Genomic DNA, 21,127 nt, shown 5'->3' with positions numbered 1-21,127 from the left:
GAAAGCATTGCCTACCTAGTGTCTAGCAGAGGAAGAAGTTGCTATTAGGAACTTCTCAGCAGCGAGTGTAATTTATTTAATTGCATTTGAGATAAAAAGATAAGTTGGTATGAAATTTCAAGAATTTGGCCTGAAAGAGGAACTACAGTGGAACGCCTGGGGTGCCTTTGGCAGTATTTAAACGGTTCACAAGAATCCCACTGCCCTGTGCTAACCTCACACGTTACTGTGAGTCTGTTAGAAACGTCTCTCCCGTGCCAACTTTACACCTCACCTGACTGGAGCGAAAGGACCGCAATGCAGTGTTATCTGATGCAGGGTCTTTTTTTTTTAAAAAAAATAATTTTCTCAGGTTGAAACAGCAGAGTCTATGGAATCCTTAAGCCTCAGAGATAAGAAGGAATCTACTAAAAATCTGCCCGTGCTGAAGAGCGGCGATGATACGGATTCAAAACTGAAAGGCATGGGCAAACCCAGCAAGTTCTCCAAATTCAGCCTCTACAGGCAGCTCCACAGGCGCCACCTGCACGGCGCCGACAGCCTCAGCAGCATTGACAGCGCCTCCCGTAAGTCGCCGCCGCCCGGCGGGCCTTGGCCGCGCTCCGCCCCCACGGCCAGGCGGTCCCCCTGTTTGCAGAGCCTGGCTTTCCAGAGCGGAGGAAATCGATCGACGCTGAGAGGTCACGAGGTCATCTTATTCAACATCATGCCATCTCACGGCGTTGTTGGCCTCATTTTAGAACAGATGTATTGTTTTATTCACGAGTTGTCATAGCGAGCACAATTCATGCTCCTGATAGTAGCAGAATGACTAAGCATTTATAAGATAATGCCGAGTTATAAAGGGAAAAAAAGAATTAGGTATACTGTATAAACTTTTTAGGGAAGAAATTTCATTTCTCTTCCCATCCAGAAATACAGCAAGCATTTCTCCTCAAAGGTCAGATTTTCTACATCTTAGAAATGTACTGTTTTTTAAATCTGTCCTAAAGCCCTGTGATTTTCTGATGCACGGGACTTGTGACTGGTTATATAGCCTTGCCTAGTTTTACAAATGATCCAACTTGCTTTCCAGTTTACAACACAAAACTCTCAACTTTCTCCAGGTTATTATAATCACTGTAGAAGTCGTCAGCATTTAATCCATGGTTTAAAGCCCCACTTGAAACTCTTTCGCTCTTCCAGTGGTTCTGAGCAGGGGCTCTTTAGATCTGCCATGGGTAAGTGATCTGCGAAGCAGCAGCGCCTTCTTAGGCTTCAGCTTGTGCTGCATGGGCAGAGTGAGTGTGTTTCTGGATTGTTTTTCTGTTCACACAGTTTTCACGCCACATATATTGCGAGCAAAGCATAGGGAAGTACACAAGTTTCCTACAACTCAGCACTAAGATGAAATATAACCTAAGAAGGGGACACACATTGCATGGCGCCTGCAGTTCAGCGGTGTTTTAGAAGTTCTGTGGAAAGTGGGAGGGCTTCTCTGTGATGATCCAGAAAGACACTCTTGAGGAGGGCACATTGGAGTTAGGTTTGGAAGTCATGTCATTGGGTAGGTGAGGAAGGGAAGACATTGCAGGTGAAGGAAATGAGGCGAGCAAAGGTGCTGGAATGGGAAAGCACGGAGTGCTTTTGAATGTTAGAAAATGCGTCGTTCAGTTGAGAGGCAGTCTGTGATATAAGACCAGGGAGATACACAGCAGTCACATTTGGACTCCCCAACATAAATAAAGGAGTCGGACCTTTATTCAGTTATAAATCTTGGAGATCATTGAATGGAGGTGTCATGCTCTAAAGGTGAATTTTTAAAAATTGTAATTTGATAACCTTTGTGAGAAGAACCACATATTTGAGGAATAAATTAATCAGGCCTAATTTATGGTGGTGGGAATGAAGAGGATTTGGCAGTGGATCAGGCATAGGAACAAGTAGTCATGATAATAAATAGCAACCACAGTAAAATCACAAGCTAGTGTTTATGGTGTGCAGATGTGGACTCAGGATAACTCCCAGTAATTCCTGGGCTTGACGGAGCGTCAAAGCCCTGAGACGGGCCAGGAGGCCTCTGGGAAGTCAAAGAGCCAGGTCGGGGGCAAATGCAGGGGCAGATATTAAAGGCAAAGAGTTGGAAACAGGTCCAGGTAGTGCTTTGTAATTCCACGTGTGGCTTTGCTGCTTTAGGACTGAAGTTAAAAATGAGATGGAGGAATGAGGCTGCAGAGCAGTAAGGTTGAGGGTCTGAGTCATGACCGAGTGGCTGTGTTGCTGACAGTAGGACAGGGGTTGGGGAGCAGATGCAAGCCAGGTGCTGAATAACTCCAGCCAGTGTCAGGCTGAGCAATACAGCGGTGACCTGGGGACACCCATGTGGGTGGTTTTTAGGTGCTAATGGGAACCTCCTCTGTAATAAACTGGACACATGTCCAGTGCAGCATTGTTTTTTTAAGAGAGAAAGTAAACTACCTAAATATCCAAGAGTAGGGGAATGGTGAAGCACACACTGAGTGCTTCATCCCCTTGATGGACTGTGCTCTCATTAAAAACTGTCAGTGGGGATATAAAAGTAAATGTATATGATTTATTTATTTCATTAAGTAAGTACTTCCTGAGCTCCTATAATACGCCAATAACTGTTCTAAATATTAGGGATGCAGTGAACAAAACAGATGAAACTCAGTTAACTAGTTGGATGTTAAGGAAGGGAACTGTATATATAAATAGCTCATCAAGCACCATATATCAAGTGGTGAGAATGATCATGGAAAACAAAGAACGGGAAGGGGGATGGGCACGGGGAGGAGTTGTTATTTTATACGGAGGGGTCAGAAAATGCTTCTCTAGGAGGTGAGTCCTCAGCAGAGATCAAAAGGAAGAGAATGAGGATGGGGGAGGCCTGGGGCGAGGGCGGCCCAGCCAGGAGGACCAGCCAGGGTAAGGGCGGCCAGGCAGGAGGGGTCCCTGTTTCCAGGAGTGGGCTGGGCGAGAGTGGCCGCAGCCGTCGGAGAGGGCTGGGGAGGTGATGCAGGGCTCGCAGCCTGTGCAAGGATTTTGGCTTTTACTTTGAATGAGATGGAAAGTCACTGGAAGGTCTTGAGCGAAGAACAAACAAGGTCTGACTTAGATCTGTACGGGCTCATCCTTCAGAGCAGACCTGGTGGCATGTAGTGACCGGGCAGGTGCTGACCACACCTTGAGGTGACGCTCGCAGCACTTGCTGGTGCCCTGCCCGTGGGATGTGAGAGGCACGGCAGGGGAAGGAGGCGGCGTGAGGAGGGTGACATGGAATCCACTGGGGATAGTTCGGGAGGCAGGAGAAAGCAGCGGGAAAATCTCTGAGACGGGCTAAAGAGCGAAATGAAGTGACGGATCCCTTTTCCACAGGTGGGTGTGGGATCGGTAACAATGAACATTTTGGGCTCTCGGAGACAGTAACAGAGATTGTATGTGGGGAAGAGAGAACAAGGAGGGGCTCTGCGGGCTGAGCTCTGGCGGGAGACTGTGCCCTGGGGTCTGAAAAAGGGGACTGCTCTGACATTCCAAAGGCGTGTTATCACAGACGCAAAAACAGCAATAGAGAGGCTCGGTGAAGGTAAAGGTTGACCTTTGTCAGGGAAGATACAGGCCTAGGACATGACTACCCGCCCTGACTCACTTTTAGTTAAGAAGTTTTCATTTCAGGCCATCCTGTGTGTTTACTGTAGGTCTCTGAGTTTGAAAGGCCACCATGCAGGCCTCCCCTGAGCTTGTCAGGTTTAGTATGTGGCTCCTTTTTCGTCCACATTTCAAATCAGATATCTAATCGTAAGGCATAACGAGTAGTGGGTTGTTTCTAGACTGTTCTCAGAGTTGCAATGATATAGATGCGTAAGACTTATTCTCTGCTGGCAAAGAGCTTATTATTTAACCGGTAAGCATCAGTTTTAAGTATTTCACTCACCTAGTGCCTTAGTAATTCATCAGGGGGAGATACCCTTACTGACAGGAGTTGTCAGTGAAGCCTTCTCTACAAATGTACTCTCGAGTCACAGTGAAGCCTTCTCCACAAATGGAAACCCTGACCCATAATTCCAAAATCCAAAAAGTTCCAAAAACTAAAAGATTTTTTAAAAATATAACTCATCGAGGACCTGTTTTGGAAGTGGCCTTGAATATAGGTAGACATTCAGTACGTAGAGACCAAGAAGGGATAAAAACAGGCATTTCAGGTAGTTGTTATATCTTAAGGCAGATGTGGGAAATGCCAAAAGTGTTTGTTTCAGACCTAAGTATGGAATGTGGTAAATACACAGAGACCTACCGTTTCATGCAAAGTCCCGGGGGTCAGATGTGCTTCAGAAATTAGCAGATTCTGGATTTTAGAAAGGTAATATAATACCTGTACTGTAGATTATGTTAAAGTCCTTGCAGGGTCCAGGAAACACCCTATAAACAAAGCATTTATGTTTGTGTAACACCAAGTGGGGTAAATAAAGATAATAACCTCTTGTTAGTTCAGGTCAGGTTTTGCCAACAAATGAGCTGTGAAAAAAACATTTGGAATATCAAAGCTTTTGGGTTTTGGAACTGTGGTTAAGCCTTAATTAATTTGTGTAGATTAGGCAGGTGGGATACATCTATACCAGTGTATGGAGGGCTTTGAAAGTCAGGGTGAGACACCGAACCTCATCCATAAAATGTTGGAGAACCCCTGGGGGATGGGAGCTAGGCTTTGGAGGGGAAGGGTAGTGGGGATGGGGAAGTAAGGGTGGTGTTTTGCTAAGTTGTGCTATGGACTAAAGGTGTCTGATTACCTAGAGTGGGCCCAAGAATGAAGTGAATGGGACAAACTTTTTCCAAAGGAGGAATCGGCAGAATTTTAATAGGATTTGGGAAGTGATGATGGGGAGGTGGGTGGAGAAGATAATGAAGAAGGGAGGAGCCAAAAGTGGTTCTGAGGTTTGAACGCGAGTGATTACGAGCAGGAGACAGAAATCTCAAGGGAGGACTTGATTTTGTTTGGATGATAACAATTGTAGTGTTACATGTGATTTTAAAGTTCTGGTGAGACAACTAGGTAGGCAAGGCCAAGTGAGGCACTGGAAGTGGCTGTAAATCTGGAGCCCAAAAGAGAAGCCAGGGCTAGAGGGGTACATTTAGGAGAAAGTTGGAGGAAACCTTATTTGGGAGGAGCTAGGAAAAGTCAAGAGAGTGGGTTGGAATAATGGTCGGGGAATGCACATGCCTTGGAAGCCAAGAGATGAGAGAGAAAAGGAGGGGGTGGCAAAGCCAGAAGACACAGGGCGAGGGGCAGGAAGACACCCTTTCCCTTTCGGCATCCAGAATCTGGGTGCTGAGGCATGAGGAATGCGGAAAACTGGCATGAAAATCCTGTGCCGAGAGACAAGGCAGGTGCAATTATGAAAGCAACTGGGGTCGGGTTCAGACTAACGAGAACCCCTCAGATCAGCACTGCTGGGATAACAAGTCCTGTCTTCCTGCTCGTAGGAGCTTATTCAGTTCTGAGCAGCAATCACAGTAACTAGGAGCATTTGGCTCTTTTGCCTTAATATTTCATTTGTTCTTTGGAATAGTTTAGGCCATGACTAAAAACAAAAACAAATTTCAGTTATGAGCAGGTTGAATTCAGTGAGCACCAAGACAATTTCCTGAGACTAAGAATTTTCTTGGTTTTGTTTTTCTTGTAATAATTGGTTGTTAGGTGAAAGTTAATTTTTAAACAAGTGTATGTGTGTGTAAGTAAAACTTTAGCTTAGAGGTTTTCAATTAATAAAAACAAATTTTATATACATATGTTTTTTAAAATTTGGAATTTGTCTTATTTATCTCACTCTCATCTCTCTCTTTTCCCTCCCTCCCTCCCTCCCTCCTTCCCTCCCTCCCTCCTTCCCTCCCTCCCTCCCTCCCCTCCCTCCCTCCCTCCCTCCCTCCCTCCCTCCCTCCCTCCCTCCCTCCCTCCCTCCCTCCCTCCCTCCCTCCCTCCCTCCCTTCCTTCCTTCCTTCCTTCCTTCCTTCCTTCCTTCCTTCCTTCCTTCCCTCCTTCTTTCCTTTTTCAACAAAGTGTCATTCTTACTATAAAGAGCCTACTGCTGAGCAAACAGACCTGCCAGTACTTTGGCCTCTCAGTCTTAATAGAGCAGGAAAATAAATCACTGGGAGAAGTCAACAGAATTCTGTATTTAACATTTCAGCCCTGTTAATCTTTAGCACTTTAAGGCATTTTTCTTTTATGGAAAATTTCAATAACATTTGAAGGTTCATTATTCAGTTTGAGATAGAATATTAGCAGTGTATGGGGTGATTGTTTAAAAACTTTTGTTTGTTTGTTTGTTAACACTCACCCAAGGATATTTTTTCCATTGTTGTTTTTAGAGAGAGTGGAAGGGCGGGGGAGAGGCAGAGGGAGACAAACACTGATGTGAGAGAGACACATGGGGCCGGGGATTGAGCCTGCGGCTGAGGTAAATGCCCTTGACTGGGATCAACCCCGAGACCCTTCGGTCCACAGGCCAGCGCTCTAACCACTGAACAAAACCAGCTATGGCTAAAACTTTAGCTCTGCAAATACTTATTGATTGCCTACTGCGTGCCAGGAGCTACACCAGGCAGGGAGAAGATGCATCCCCCCAACCCCTTCCCTGAGGAGCTTATAGACTATGGGGAGCAGGGAGGGAGCGTCCTTACCCAACTGCAACACAGAACCAAAGGCACTGGGATGTTCAACTATTCATGGTTCTACAGCAGAGCTAGTGACTGCCTGTCCCTACTAGGATCTGAGGGGGTGTCTCTAGGGCATGTGACAGCTATGTGGCTCCTGAAGGATGATTAGTCAGGCTGAGAGGGAAGGAGGAACGTTCAGGCAGCAGGAATAATGTGCCGACTGTACAGAGACATGACAGACTAGCCTGTCAAAACAGTGAGGAATGCGATGCGCATGGGGCCTGGGTTGTACGGGAAAAGCAAAGACCAGAGAAAGACTGGTACCCGTTTGGGAAGAGCCTTCTGTGCTCACTAAGGCCTTAGGTCATCTTGGAAGGCTTTTAAGCAAGGAGTGTGCATTTTAGAAAGACAGTTCTGGGACAGTATGTTTGTAGGGGGACCAGGTCAGTACTGACACTGGCTACTGCACGTGGTGCTACTTATTCATTCCACAAATATTTTTGCATGCAACGTCTATATGTTAGAGGCTTCTTTTGTGTCAAGAGCTGCATCTGTGATTTGTGGTTCTGCTCGTCTCCCTGCTTAGTTGTCTCAGTGGTCAATACAGCCCATAAACATACAAACAGTGAAAGTCAAAGTATTTACCCCTGAGTAAAATTGTCCCAGCAAAGCTCTCTGTGAAATGTGGCAGTAGATGGCTGCTTTTGTGCGCGTATAGTCATAAGCTTCTGTCTGTTGTTGTGATGACTTTTGTGGTTGTCATTTATGATTTTAGGAATATAGAATGTTAGAGCTGGAAAGATCTTAGATGTCATCTAGGCCAACTTCTTCGTTAATGGTGAAGTTCAGTGTCATTAAGCTGTTTCATTCCAGGGCTGGAACATGGGCTGTTTGTAAATTTGAGGTTCTTTGCCTTTTGAGATGCAAAAGACTAGAATTATGTATTAGGTGTTTGCCATACTGATTGAGGAAAGAGAAGGGCATGACTTCTTTATATCCTGTGCATCTCATGTTTCTCTACGTGACCCAGGGCTTTACTATGCTCTCAAGTTCCTCCTAGCAAGTTCTTTATTCATAGCCCTGTGGTCCTTTCTTCTAGTGATCTAGTGGATGATAAACCTAAGAATGTTAAATTTCATTGTCACATGGCGAACCTGTTTCTAGCCCCAACCGCCCACTTATTAATAAACTTAAGGGTTATAAAACCTTGTCAGCCCACAGCCTCAGATGGAATAGACATATACTGCCCTAGTTATGAGTCTTAAGAAGAAAAGTTGAGAAGTTCTTAGGTGTTTCATAAGTGAGAATTGAGCCTCCCTCCCTGGGGCCCACCTGCACCACAGGCTCTGAGTGGGTCTTGCTGTGTCCACAGACACGGGCTCCATCCGCAGTTTGCAGACAGGCGTGGGAGAGCTCCACGGGGAAACCAGATTCTGGCATGGGAAGGACTACTGCAATTTTGTCTTCAAAGACTGGGTTCAGCTGGATAAACCTTTTGCTGGTGAGTACCGTGGTAGTGGATGGCTGCTTATATTTTGTCTTTTACTTGTCAACATCTAACAAGTATGCAAGTACATGATCCAATGTCTTGTTTTCCTTTGAATATTTGGTAAAACTTGGGAGACTATGATTCAGTCATATAATTAAGGACTCCTTATAGTTATAGTAAGAAAGAAAAATGAAATAGAGCTTACTTGCTTGAAACCACCAGATTTTATATAGGCATATTTTGAAGGTAATAATGTCATTCTCTGAAAGATGGTACAGTCCCTTTGATCATCTCTTCTGCTTAGCATCTTCATTTTTTATCACTAAAATAACACATTTTTAGATTATCACTGTGCTTCTATGTCTAAGAGAATATAGAGATGACACCTCATATGCAGTCTGACATTATTTCAACAGGATAAAAAAGGAAAATGTAATGTCAAGTACACAGCCTTAGGTAATTTGTACCAGCTCACATCTCGCCTTGCCTAGTGACTAACACAAAGTGAAATGGAAACAAATTTGGGGAGGTGCATGGGGGACTGTGTTCCCCAACATGAAATGTATGTTTCACTTGGTTATGAAGGTATTGCTCCACCCAGGCCACAAAATAGACACATAGTGGACATTACCACATTTCCTTTGACTTACCATAGTTGGGGTGAGCCTGGGGTCAGGTGGCTCGTGTCCCTGGCACAGAAGTTAGTGATGATTCCTGCCTGGTGCACCTGGGCAGATTTCATTGACAGGTACTCCACCCCCCGGATGCCATGGCATGATATTGGCTCCGTGGTCCATGGGAAGGCGGCTCGTGACGTGGCGCGTCACTTCATCCAGCGCTGGAACTTCACAAAGGTGCGTGGATGGTTGTATCGTGATTCAGTCCATGTAAAGAGAGACAGACCTAGAAGAGGAAAGCCTAGAGGACGGGCAAGAAGAGGCAGTGGTGGCCACAGCTGTGCCATTCATCTACTGTTGGGTGCCTGGCTGTCACAGCTGTGCCATTCATCTACTGTTGGGTGCCTGGCTGTCACAGCTGTGCCATTCATCTACTGTTGGGTGCCTGGCTGTCACAGCTGTGCCATTCATCTACTGTTGGGTGCCTGGCTGTCACAGCTGTGCCATTCATCTACTGTTGGGTGCCTGGCTGTCAGAGCTCCTGGGTCTCTGGGCAAAAGAAAATGTTCCCAAACTTTCCCATTATAGATAATTTAGAGCACAGAAGGATAGATGCTACTATCAGGGCCAGTGGTTTTAACCTTTTAACATCTTGGCTGCTCAGTGTTGATTAAGCATCTGGCCTGGGCTGGTAATCACCTGGAAGGCTATTATAGGGGTGCAGGTCTTGTTAGGTGGGAGAGCTCAAACTTTCAAGTCCTTCCAATCCGGGCATTGCACTGGGTTCCTACTGGAGAGGTGGCTTTGAGCAAGGTGAGCAGGATAAGAAGATATAGTCTTTTTGTTTGTTTGTTTTTTGGGGGAGTTTGGGGATTTTTTTTTCAGATTGTGTTTCTTTAGTATGCCTTTATTACTCTTCATTACTTCTTTGACCTAACATTCATAAGTTAAGTACCTATCATCCAGGTGTTATGAAGGTTCCATTTTATTTACTTTAAAGGATGATGAAGCATTCATTATTCTTGCCAATAATTTGGAAAAAGACTGTTTTATCAACCACTTGGAGTCTCACCTTATTTTTCATTTACATAGCATTGTAAACAGTGGGAGCTCTGAGAAATAATGGAAACATCTTTTACAAAAATTTAGGGGACATGAATGAATAAACAAAGTGATATTACCTTTAACCTGCTAGGCAAGCAAAGATTTAAAACAAAAACACTGCTAATATCTGCAATTGGGATTTGTATTTTTTATCTTTTTATACCCAGTTTCTGGGTGATAAATTAGCACAACACTGAAAAGTTTTTTAAAAGGCATACAACCTTTGACTCAGAAAATATTTTTCAGGTATTTAAGTCAAAGAAGTAATCCAATAAACTAATTTATTTTGACATCGCTTCCAATAATTCAAATAAAATGAGAAATAAATGCTCAATAGTAATTAAACAAATTATGATTTTCTCATACCATTTGGCACTGGAGTTATTAAAAAATGATACATAGTGCTATATTGTTGTGGCAAGGTACCTGCAACATAGTAAAAAAATCAGTTTACAAAAGAGTAAACCAAATTTTGAAATTATATACCTCTATAACTCTAGACTATATTTAAGCTTTCTTTTAAAATATAAAGAATACAAAGAATGCATGCTTACTACAAAAGGTAAAATAAGGGAAAAAAAGAGTTCTCTGCCTCTGAGAAATAGAAAGAAAACAAAAATAATCTATTACCCCTTCCCCTAGAAACATCCACTGTTAACGTTTTTATTTTTTCTGTTTCAAATGATCCTGAACTTCTTTTATAATCACAAAATATGGAAGAATGGGACTGTTTTCTCAGTTGAATTTTTCACCTGTTTTTATTTATTTTAGATTATGAAATCAAAATATCGGTCCCTTTCTTATCCTTTCCTGCTTCCAAAATCTCACGCAACAGCCCATGAGTTGAAATATCAAGTGCCTGGGTCCGTCCGCGCTAACGTACAGGTCAGTCTGGCTTTTCTTTATCACAAAGTGCTCCTGGGTGAAGTCGCTCTTTCTGGACTAAGTGCCTATGACATTGGCTTCACTCACATTTTTGAACTCCAAAGGAAATCTGAGTAGATCTTTTAAAATTTAGTATCATATCTTATATCTTAAATATATTTAATTTTTCCTCTTTCCAACACTCTCTTATACATATAATAAATGCATACCAGTCAAGGAAAGGCTTGATCCAAATAAACATGATCTAAAGCAAACCTGAGACAGGTATTGGTTACGCACCAGGAATTTGGCTGAAACTTTGCTGCAAAGCTAGTTATAGTTCAATCTAATTTTAGATCCTAATTAACCAAATGCCTTTTAGAGGCTGTTTTAATAGAAAAAAGCATTTGGTTAATAGTATCACAGAATTTTATTACATCCAGTCCAGCCATCTCAAAAAGAAAATAAGACCCCCGAGGGGGCTATGAGATTTGTCCAGGGTCACCTAGTTGGTTATTGATAGAGGCAGACCTTCAAATCCTGCTCTAATCCATTGTTAGCCAGTCAGCTCCCTCTACCAACTTCCGCTCAAGTATCTTGAGATCATTCAGGGACAGAGCTGGGAGGGGCCACCTTTAGCACTGCTTTTTTTTCAGTCATCACTATCAGCATGAAAAGTATTGTTGAAGTAAAGATCCAGCAGTTTGCTAGTGACATCACTAATATGGATTTACATAATTTGGGCATGGATTCTAGGGGATATGATTACATAAATGAAATGCCCAACTCAGCTACTTTGTACTACTATGTGCAAATAGAGGTACGTATATATATATATAAAAGAAATAAAAAGACATTTCAGACCATAAATCAAATAACAGAACAACCAAGCAGATAAACCACTTAAGAGCAATAACTATGGAAAATACTTAGTATTCCCAGGCTAAAGGAGACAACTAATTCAAACTCAGAGGCACAAATATAGATGCATTTCTATGTAAGTTAATGAATATTTTATGAACCTGTTTAATTTTATTCTACTTGAGAGGAAATATGATGCGTGCTGTAAGATAAAATAGGAGCCTTGATATTAAAAAACAAGAGAACTTAAGATTTGAGATGGCATTAAAATGGACTCAGGGTTCCACTTATCAAAGTTAGCAGATGCTAATTAAGCATCTGTTGAAAAGGCATTTCTGGGAATTCTGTATTTTTATGATTAGCCAAAGGATGTTTTATCCCAGTGTTACATATGCACACGTCTTCTAATGCCTATTGGTAAAGCCCTGCTTTACCTATTCTTATTTGGCTGACCTGGTTTACAGTTGTTCATATGGAAAAAGATATGCCAGTTAAATAAATAATAATACACGAATAAATCCTGTGTTTCACGTACTCGCAACTGTAAGCCTCCTTTTGCCTACTCCTGTATAACAGACAAAAGTAATCGTGGGTTGGATCATTTTACTCATTCCTAATAAATACAGGCCATTCTTTTATCTTTAATATCTGTTGACCTCATGAAGCACAGCTTCAACATTCGTTTCAAATCAGGAATAGCAAATCTATTTTTATAGTTATTCTTATGTGATGTCCTGCTATAACTTAAGGAAAGTCAATAAGTATTTATTGAGCACCTACTATATGCCCAACATTGTACTGCAGTACTAGTTAGAATGCTGAAAAAATTACAGCCAGTGGTTTCTTAGTGTTGAAAAGCCTTGCATGTCATCTAGTGCACCCTTCCATGCACAGTCTGCTCTGCAGTGTCGCTGACATGATCTGCCACCACTCAAACACCCCGCTAATATTCTCATTAGTGATAGCAAACACTTAGTATATAGCACTTACTAGGTGCCAGGCCTCCTGCACACTCCACAGTAATTCATCTTATTCTCTCTACAACCCTATAGAGTAGATACTCCATCTTATAGAGCAGAAATCTGAGGCACAAAGTGGTTAAGAGACTTGACCAAGATCGAAGCCACTACGTGGTTGAGCTAAGCTTTGAACCTAGGCAGTCCCGCTCTATGTCAGTGTATTTAACATGTATTCAGGTGTCTGAGCTGGAAGCTTATTGTAATCTGGGTGGGAGCAGGTGAGTGTCTGAATACAGGGGGCAGTATGAGTGAGGAACTGAGAGCTGAAGTGACGTGGCAAGGGTCAGACAGGTGCTTAAAGGCAGAATCAAGATTAGATGTCTAAATGAATCTACTTGCCTTTTAGCATATGTTAATCTGAACAGTATCTGTTTAGGGGAGTGAATAATCACAGTATCAAGTCAGAGCTAGGGTGGCCGTATCATATGGTTCACACCAGGACACTGGGCAGTAAAAGTGGTGCTATTAATAATAGACCAGAACCGCAGGCATTCTGGAGTCACTGTGGATCTCTCATGGGAAAAGAGTACAATTGGTCACCCCACTCAACCACCAGAAGGGGTGCTTCTGAAATACTCTTTATAGAAACACCTCATGGTTTCCAATTTTGAATGACAGTTACACTGAATGGAAGAAGAAATATTCAGTACTTGATTGCCATCTGGGCTCCTTCGTTAATGGTTACGTCTAAGGACCAGTTCCCCACTCAGGTACTCTTCCTTGACCCACACATGACACTCAAGACACTGTATTCATGCAGTTGTTTAAAAGCAAAAAGATGGACTTCATTTTATCAATACATCTGGTATCACCTCCATTGTCTCATGCTTGCTCATTTCTGACAGTTGCTCCGCTCTGCTGCTGATTGGTCTGCTGGGATAAAGTACCATGAAGAGTCCATCCACACTGCTTACGTCCACGTGATAGAGAACAGCAAGCACTACATCTATATAGAAGTAAGTCTCGCTCACGTAAATGGCTATACAACCTGCCTTCCCATAAATACCGTACAGAGACCGCAGGGACCCCGAACCCAGGACCTGCTGTATTAATAAGTGTATGTTGAGATGTGAAGAGGCCTTGGGTCACCTGAATCTGTACTTCCCCAGCATACCTGACATTTGCTTTGCATTTTCATTAACTCAGGACTCTAATAGGAGTCCCCAGATCCTTGTTATTAAATGTATCAACGCATAATATTGTTAGAAACACCCCAACACGGATGTGTAAGTTTAGATTTGGTGTGGAAATGTGAAGTACCTACTACTTCAGGAGAGCATGCACAGGGGTGAGTTGCTAAAATAGAGACCCCTGGATGCCACTGGTTTGGGGATGTTGGTGTACGGAGAGTGCAGGAAAGGAACATGGAAAGGAAGATGCAAGAACATTGAGAGCAGGTCCCACCTTCTTCAATCCTGTGTGAACAACGGTTTCATCTAGGGACTCTGGGAATCTTAATTGTGCTTCATAGTCCATCCTAAGCTAGTTCAGAGCATATCCTTGGAAAATCCTGAAAAAATAAAGAGCCATGACAAGGCAACAGTAAATCAGAGCACATCTCCCTCCTTTATTTTAGTGTTTTCCTTTCCATTGATTTTTGTAAAAATGTATGGAGGGAGATGGGGTAGCTGGAGAAAGTCCTTCTAGCCCTGCTTCCCTCCCCCTTGAGCCCTGGCCCTCTCCCCTTCCACACAGTGACAATTCACTCAGGGCAAGTAGGAAAGAACTGGAGATTTATTTATTTCACAGACGTGGAGAAAGAAGGCTGATTAAAAATATTAGCAGGCTAAATGCAATGTGGTATCCTGGATGGGTCGTGCAACAGAAAAATAACATTAGTAAAAAAATTAGTGAGCTCTGGATAAAGTCTGTGGCTTAGTAATACTGATATGATTAGTGTTGATTTCAAAAATTATAGCATAATAATGTGAGATGTTAACAGCGGGCTCACGCATTACCCAGAATCCTTTTGCTTTATCTGTTTTTGGTAGCAGTAAGTCAGCTTTTCTTATTAATGCTACCACAGTACTAGGTGAGATCAGTAATGCCGGTGCTGATACACATGGGGACAGTAACCTGGCTGACACACCTCTGCAAGGGAAGCGGTCAGCATTTACCCTGCTCTGACCCAAAAGAGGTCAAGGACATGACACGTGGCCGGTGTGCGTTGCAGTTGCGGAGGAATGCAAAGCTGCTCTGTAATACAAATTCAGAAAAACAAACATGGTTTGGTTGCCGCTGAGATTTTGATTGTTTGATGCCCTAAAGGGAAACACATTCTCAAATGAGTTTCTGCACAATGTTTTCTTGTAAGTTTGTCTTCTGGAGGCAGTTTACAGATTTATTCACTTAAGTGTAAAAACGTGTGTAGTAATAAACATGATGATGTTACAAAGGGATTATAATAATATATTCACTCCTTGCTTATATATCTCTTTAAGATGATTAGTAACGGTTACTTGGTGATGATTATACTTAAAAGTTACTGGTATATTATAACAATGTGTACAAATAGAACATGTAATAGTGATAACATTTGTATCTAATTTTTAATATTCCTTTATGCAGTAATTATGTAGTAATAGTGTTATAGAATGTTTTATAGGTGCATAAATAACAGAAGTACTTAAAGAAAAAAAAGTATTTCTCTTTCCATTTTATTGGCCTGTTTATGTATACAAAATACAAAAGAGGTTTAAGCTACTTAAAATAGAAGTTCAGGAACAATAAGAGACCCAAACAAATGAGATAAGGCCAAAGCTGATACTATTCAATAATGGAGAAAGGGTGGAGAAAATTAGACCAGAGTTCTGCCCTCTACCTGGTTAAAAAAGTAAACATAGCATGAGATAGAATGGTTGCCAATATAGAATTTTTTTGAAATTGAATTTATTGGGGTGACATTGGTTAATAAAATTGTATAGGTTTCAGGTGTACAATTCTATAACACATCATCTGTATATTGTATTGTGTGTTCACCACCCAGTCAAGTCCCCTTCCATCACCATTTATACCCCCTTTGCCCTCTTCTCATTCCCCCCACCCCCCTTTCCCTGTGGTAATCACTGTTCTATAGTCTGTCTAGGAGTTTGTGTGTGTTTTTGTTTAGTCGCTTTACCTATTTCACCCAGCCACCCCACCCCATCCCCTCTGGCAGCCCTCAGTACGTTCTCTGTATCTAGCCAACATAAAATTTTTAATCATAGGCATTTATGCAATGTGTGAATCTGAAAAATAAATCTGATTTCCCTATTGGTTAAATTTGGAATGCTCCTGCCACTCTAAGAACGTAACATAAAGCCTTTCGCTTGTCTAAGATGTTACACTTGTTATTACCTGGCAATGCATGTGATCCAGAGTGAGACGAGGCTTCTTTTAGCCTGTGATTTACTTTCCTCAGGTGATTTCAGAGGTCAGAACATGTCTGCTATATGAAATATTTTTTAAAAATATATCAATGTAGATTACATTATATGCCACTTTCCCTTATGTACAGACTACTAAAATAAGAAAGACTTACATGATTATCCCGCTGATTTTCATAGAACCAGTTTTTCATAAGCTGCGCTGATGACAAGGTTGTGTTCAACAAGATCGGCGACGCCATCGCCCAGAGGATACTGCGAGCTTATAGGTAAGGGTCTTGGCATTTCTGCAGGAGTTGTGACTGCAGATGCTTACTGCTAAAAAGACTTTGAAGGCCCATTTTTTAAAAACTGTCTTTTCCTAGCAGGCATGATTTAGTTCAGCTAGCAGTAGGTTATTGATTCCCTAAGTCTGAGTCAGTCACTGAGAATTTTTTAGTCCATTTTTTGAGGGAATGTGAATTCTTCCAGAGCACAGTCATTTTTTCCTGGCCAGTCTCTTTCCCACAGATTTGTGATTTGATTTACTTAATAGCAGACAGTGAGCTGTGTTTACTTAAAAATCAAGGCAAAATAGTCACAATATTTTTCCCTGAGTTATATTTAAATTCTTCTTACCATCTGTCTTATTTCTTCAGCTCATGGGATTATTTCTTTAATAACACTTATTAAAATATAATTCACATGCCGTACAATCTACCCACTTAAAGTGTACAATTCAGTGATTTTTTTAGTACATTCACAGAGTTGTGCAACCATCATCTACTCTATTTTAGAATATATCCATCACCCCAGAAAGAAACCTCAGACCTTTGTCATTGCTCATTCCCTTTCCCCTTGGCCCCTTGCAACCACTAATCTACTTTTCTGCAGACGTGCTGGTCTGGGAATTTCATATAAATAGAATCCTTAATATGTGTTCTTTTGTGACTGACTTCCTTCTCTTAGCTTAATGTTCTCAAGGTTCCCCCTGGCTGGTTCGGCTCAGTGGTTAGAGCATCGGCCTGCAGACTGAAGGGCCTCGGGTTCGATTCTGGTCAAGGGCACGTACCTCCGTTGCAGGTTCAATCCCAGGCCTGGTTGGGGCACGTGCAGGAGGCAACCAATCGATGTGTCTCTCTCACATCGATGTTTCTCTCTCCCTCCCCCTCCCTTCCACTCTTTCTAAAAAAAAAAAAAAAAATCAATGGAAAAAATATCCTCAGGTGAAGATAAAAAAATATCTTCAAGATTCATTTATGTTATAGGATGTATTTTAATTTCACATATTTTGATTGACAGGTAATATTCTGTTATCTGGACATACTACATTTTGTTTATGCATTTTCAGTTGGTGGATACTTGGGTTCTCGCTTTTTGGTCATATGAATAATTTGCTCTAAGCATTCTGTACTAGTTCTTACGCAGATACGTTTTCATTACTCTAGGGCTAGAACTGCTGAGTTATATGGTAACTCAAACATTTTGAGGAGCTGCCAGGATGTTTTCAAAAGTCGGCTCTGCCCTTTTCTATTCCCACATTGTAGGAGGGCTCCAATTTCTCTACATTATCACCAGTACTTATTATGTCTTTTTTCTTATAGCCATCCTAGTAGGTATGAAATGGTATTTCATTGTGGTTTTCATTTGAATTTCCCTAACAACTTACGATGTTGAGTATTTTTTCTGTTTGTTTATTAGCCATTCACGTGCTGTCTTTGGGGAAACGTCTGTGGAAATCCCTTGCCCATTTTTCAGTTAGGTTGTCTCCTTGTTGAGTTGTAATAGTTCTCTGTATAATCTAGATACAATTCGCATGTCAGATTTACGATTTGCATATATTTCTCCCATTCAGTGTCTTTTCTTTTCTCTATCTTGATAGTGTCTTTTGAAACACAAAAAATTTTTAGTTTTGGTAAAGTCTAATTTATCTTTTTCTTTTATTGCTTGTGCTTTGGTGTCAGAGCTCCAAAACCAGTGCCCAATCTGGGATCGTGAAGATTTACTACTGGTCTCTTCTAGAACTTTATAGGTTTGGCTCTAACATTTAGGTCTTTGATCCATTTTGAGTTATTTTTTTGTACGTGGTAGGAGACAGAAGGTCATCCTTATTTCTTTTGCATCTGTTGAAATGACTGTTGATTCCCCAAATTATCTTGGCACCCAGGTCTGTTTCTTTTTTTGGCTGGTTTTAGTTCTGTGTAAAAAGCAGCAAAACAAACAAACCATTCCATTTTATTATTTCAGTTCATTGAACACATGCGGTGGAAACTGTTAAATACATACACATTTGGAAATTAGAACGTTTTTGACTTCCAGTGTCATGTGGTTCTTTAAAATTTTCTCTTCATATAATCTATGGGGATTTTTAGACCTAAGAACATTTAATAACAGTAGCTACCAGCATTTTATATGGTTAACAGTTTATTTCTATAGAATCTTACTGAACCGTCACAGCTACTCTTAAAAGTAGATCACACAGTTTTTGTTACTGTTATTGTTTCTGTTGTTGTTGCTGTCCCTGTTCTTAGAGTTAAAAAGTGAGATTCAACAGATGATGCGACTTGTCTAGGCCACTAACAGCAACAGGCAAAAAAGGCTTTGAGATCAAGTCTTTGGACTTCTAACCCAATGCCTTCCCCGCATCAGGTAACTCCAATTCATTGATGGTTAGGGTTAAAGACCCCTTTCAGGGTTGCCCTAAATTAAAGCAAGAGAGAGTTGGTCTTTGTTGTCCTCTCCTCCCATTGACCAGTCATTAGATGCAAGCTGACTGTAAAAAAAGGGCATGACCATGGGTGAGGCAGATCTCTTTGACCTGTGGAGGACAATTCTTGGAGAAGGACTTCCCTGTGAGTAGTCAGTGTCCAACATAGTGCTGAGGGGATGGCTCTCTCCATCCCACCGTGAGAGCATGTGGGCAGTGCACTGTAATACCTACCACATCCTACAAGGTGTGCGTGGATCTTAGCCTTTACTACACATCAGAATCACCAGTGGACCTTTACAGAAATGCAGAGAGCTGGACTCCACTGCAGGCTGCCTGGATTAAAACTTCCTGGAGCGGGGCCCAGGCACCTGCACTTGATAATGTTCCACAGGTAACTCCAAGGCACAGCCAAGATTGCTTAGTGCTCTTCTAGAACAGTGTATCCGGCCATAAATATTAATAATGGTCTATGCTTTTACAGGTGACCCTTATCCTTTGCCTTCTCATATACTTTTTAAAAGAAAGTCACCATAGGATCCGTTTCTGAGATAACTTTTTAAAAAAGTCTTGCTTACAGTTAAATATATGTACACACGGACATTTCTTGCATCCTTGCCAGCCCTTCAAGTCTATGGGTCAATTTATGTCTTATTTACAAAATTACATTATCTTTCTTTCAACTCTTGCATTTCATGATGCAGGAGTGTCCATTTTATCTATAAAGTGCATTTGACAAAAAAGAAAAATAATTTTTTTCATGAAATTGGAAGAAGTCACATTAAGTTGACACATGAGCTCATTGGCTGAGCAGTGAGTCATGAGTTTTGGAAGTAGGATCAGCTAATAAGGAGAGTAGCTTGTGTACCTTCAGTCTCCACTCCACTCATCCCAGTTATTAGTTCCCTATAGTACGTGGTCTTACAAGTACCTATAAGATTTCTTTTTAAGTGTTTGGGAACCCAGAAGAATGTTTTTCTTCAGTATATTACTCTGTGTTTAAAAATATGGACTGCTTCTGAAATCATAGCATTCTAGGGCTGGAAGGAACCTTAAGCTACTTTCTGAGTGAACATTTCCTGGTGAGACTATGGGCTGCTACTGAAAGAAAAGGGATCCATGGTAAGAGAGCATGGTAAGGTAAGGTAACATCTATTGCAGATCGTATCTCATGCTTCGAAGTTCACAGAGCACATTGAAGACTAGCAATTTCCCCTAGCCAGGTAGCTCAGTTGGTTAGAGCATCGTCCTGATACACCAAGGTTGTGGGTTCGACACCCGGTCAGGGCACATACAAGAATCAACCAACAAGTGCATAAATAAGTGGAACAACAAATCGATGTCTGTCTCTCCCTCCTCCTCTGTCTCTCAAAAAAGAAAATAAAACATAAAAAAATAAAGACTGGCAATTTCAAGCTTGCTTTGTAGAAAATAGGAAACAAAGTCTACCAAATTTCTAATTAACTGTGGGTCCTTTATCTCTGATCTCTCCAGGCTCACTTTGACAGTCACCTTTCAAAGTGGTATATCTATCACACATTCAAAGTTTTAGTTGATTTACACACATATCCTGGAAATATATTTTACATTTTCCCCTTCTCTGTATCGCCACATTATTGTTCATCTCCTGTGTTAATTGCAACTGTAAAATATATTTTCATTTAATAATGTCAAATCTGTGAGCTTGTGTTCTTAGGGAAGGTAAGGGTAGAAGTGAAAAGCTCCTCTTGCAGGCTGCCTGCAGTGGGACCCCTCCTTTTCACTGAGGGCCAGGATGTGTCACCCTCCAGCTTACCCCTCCCTCTCCCTTCATTGACTTTCCCGCTCTCCACTCTTCTGAGACTCGGAACTTCCCTGCCAAAGTCATGTGCCTAGCAACAAGTATAATTTTGGCTGTTGGAAAAAGAATAGAAAACAGCACAAAGCAGATGGAATGACAGTCAGCATTTGGCCAGCCTGACGGAGGAACACAGGCTCTCTTCCAGGTCCCTCCCACCCTAGAGAGATTGAAGTCTTTAAATTGCCAACTCCCTCAACTGGGCTGAGCCTTGATATTTCTGCCAGTGCTGGAGTCCAGCCCCACACCAATTCCCCAAAGTGCGTTTTCTGCTTCCCTCACTTCCTTCTGGTTCCTTCTCAACAGCCATAATTCTTGACAGAAACAGGTTTTTGCAAAGCCTTCATGCTCTGATCCATGACCTAGAGTCTCAGAATATTGTTCACCCTGTGCTGAACTATGAATAGCTATGGGAATCTCTGCAGAAAACAAAAGATCTGCTCTAAAAAGTAAAACTGTCTCAGCATTGAGACCAGCTCACAAGCCACTTTAATCTTGTCTTTGACAACTCAAATCTGACCAGAGATCAGGTAGAAGAAATCACGATCCACAACATAAAATCAACTGGTTTATACCATGTTTGAATATGTCAACAGATAGAGTAGAACCAGCTGATCCAGGTAGAGGACGTTTT

At 41.7% G+C, this 21,127-nt stretch overlaps 1 protein-coding gene across 2 annotated transcripts in view; it reads left to right on the top strand.

Annotated features, from left to right (window-relative positions):
* PLD1 (phospholipase D1) overlaps positions 1 to 21,127 on the top strand; it is a 149,674-nt gene that overhangs the window by 91,869 nt on the left and 36,678 nt on the right. For both annotated transcript variants that reach the window (XM_081138573.1, XM_081138572.1), the window contains exons 15-21: positions 353 to 566; positions 1,107 to 1,220; positions 8,024 to 8,152; positions 8,876 to 8,994; positions 10,633 to 10,746; positions 13,451 to 13,561; positions 16,151 to 16,239. In XM_081138573.1, the coding sequence (XP_080994699.1) occupies positions 353 to 566; positions 1,107 to 1,220; positions 8,024 to 8,152; positions 8,876 to 8,994; positions 10,633 to 10,746; positions 13,451 to 13,561; positions 16,151 to 16,239 (890 nt within the window). The remainder of the gene's footprint in view (positions 1 to 352; positions 567 to 1,106; positions 1,221 to 8,023; positions 8,153 to 8,875; positions 8,995 to 10,632; positions 10,747 to 13,450; positions 13,562 to 16,150; positions 16,240 to 21,127) is intronic.

The sequence above is a fragment of the Miniopterus schreibersii genome (assembly GCF_964146895.1).
Source record: "Miniopterus schreibersii genome assembly, chromosome: 5".
In the NCBI taxonomy this organism is placed as follows: domain Eukaryota; kingdom Metazoa; phylum Chordata; class Mammalia; order Chiroptera; family Miniopteridae; genus Miniopterus; species Miniopterus schreibersii.
This window is presented reverse-complemented; position numbering and strand designations above follow the sequence as displayed.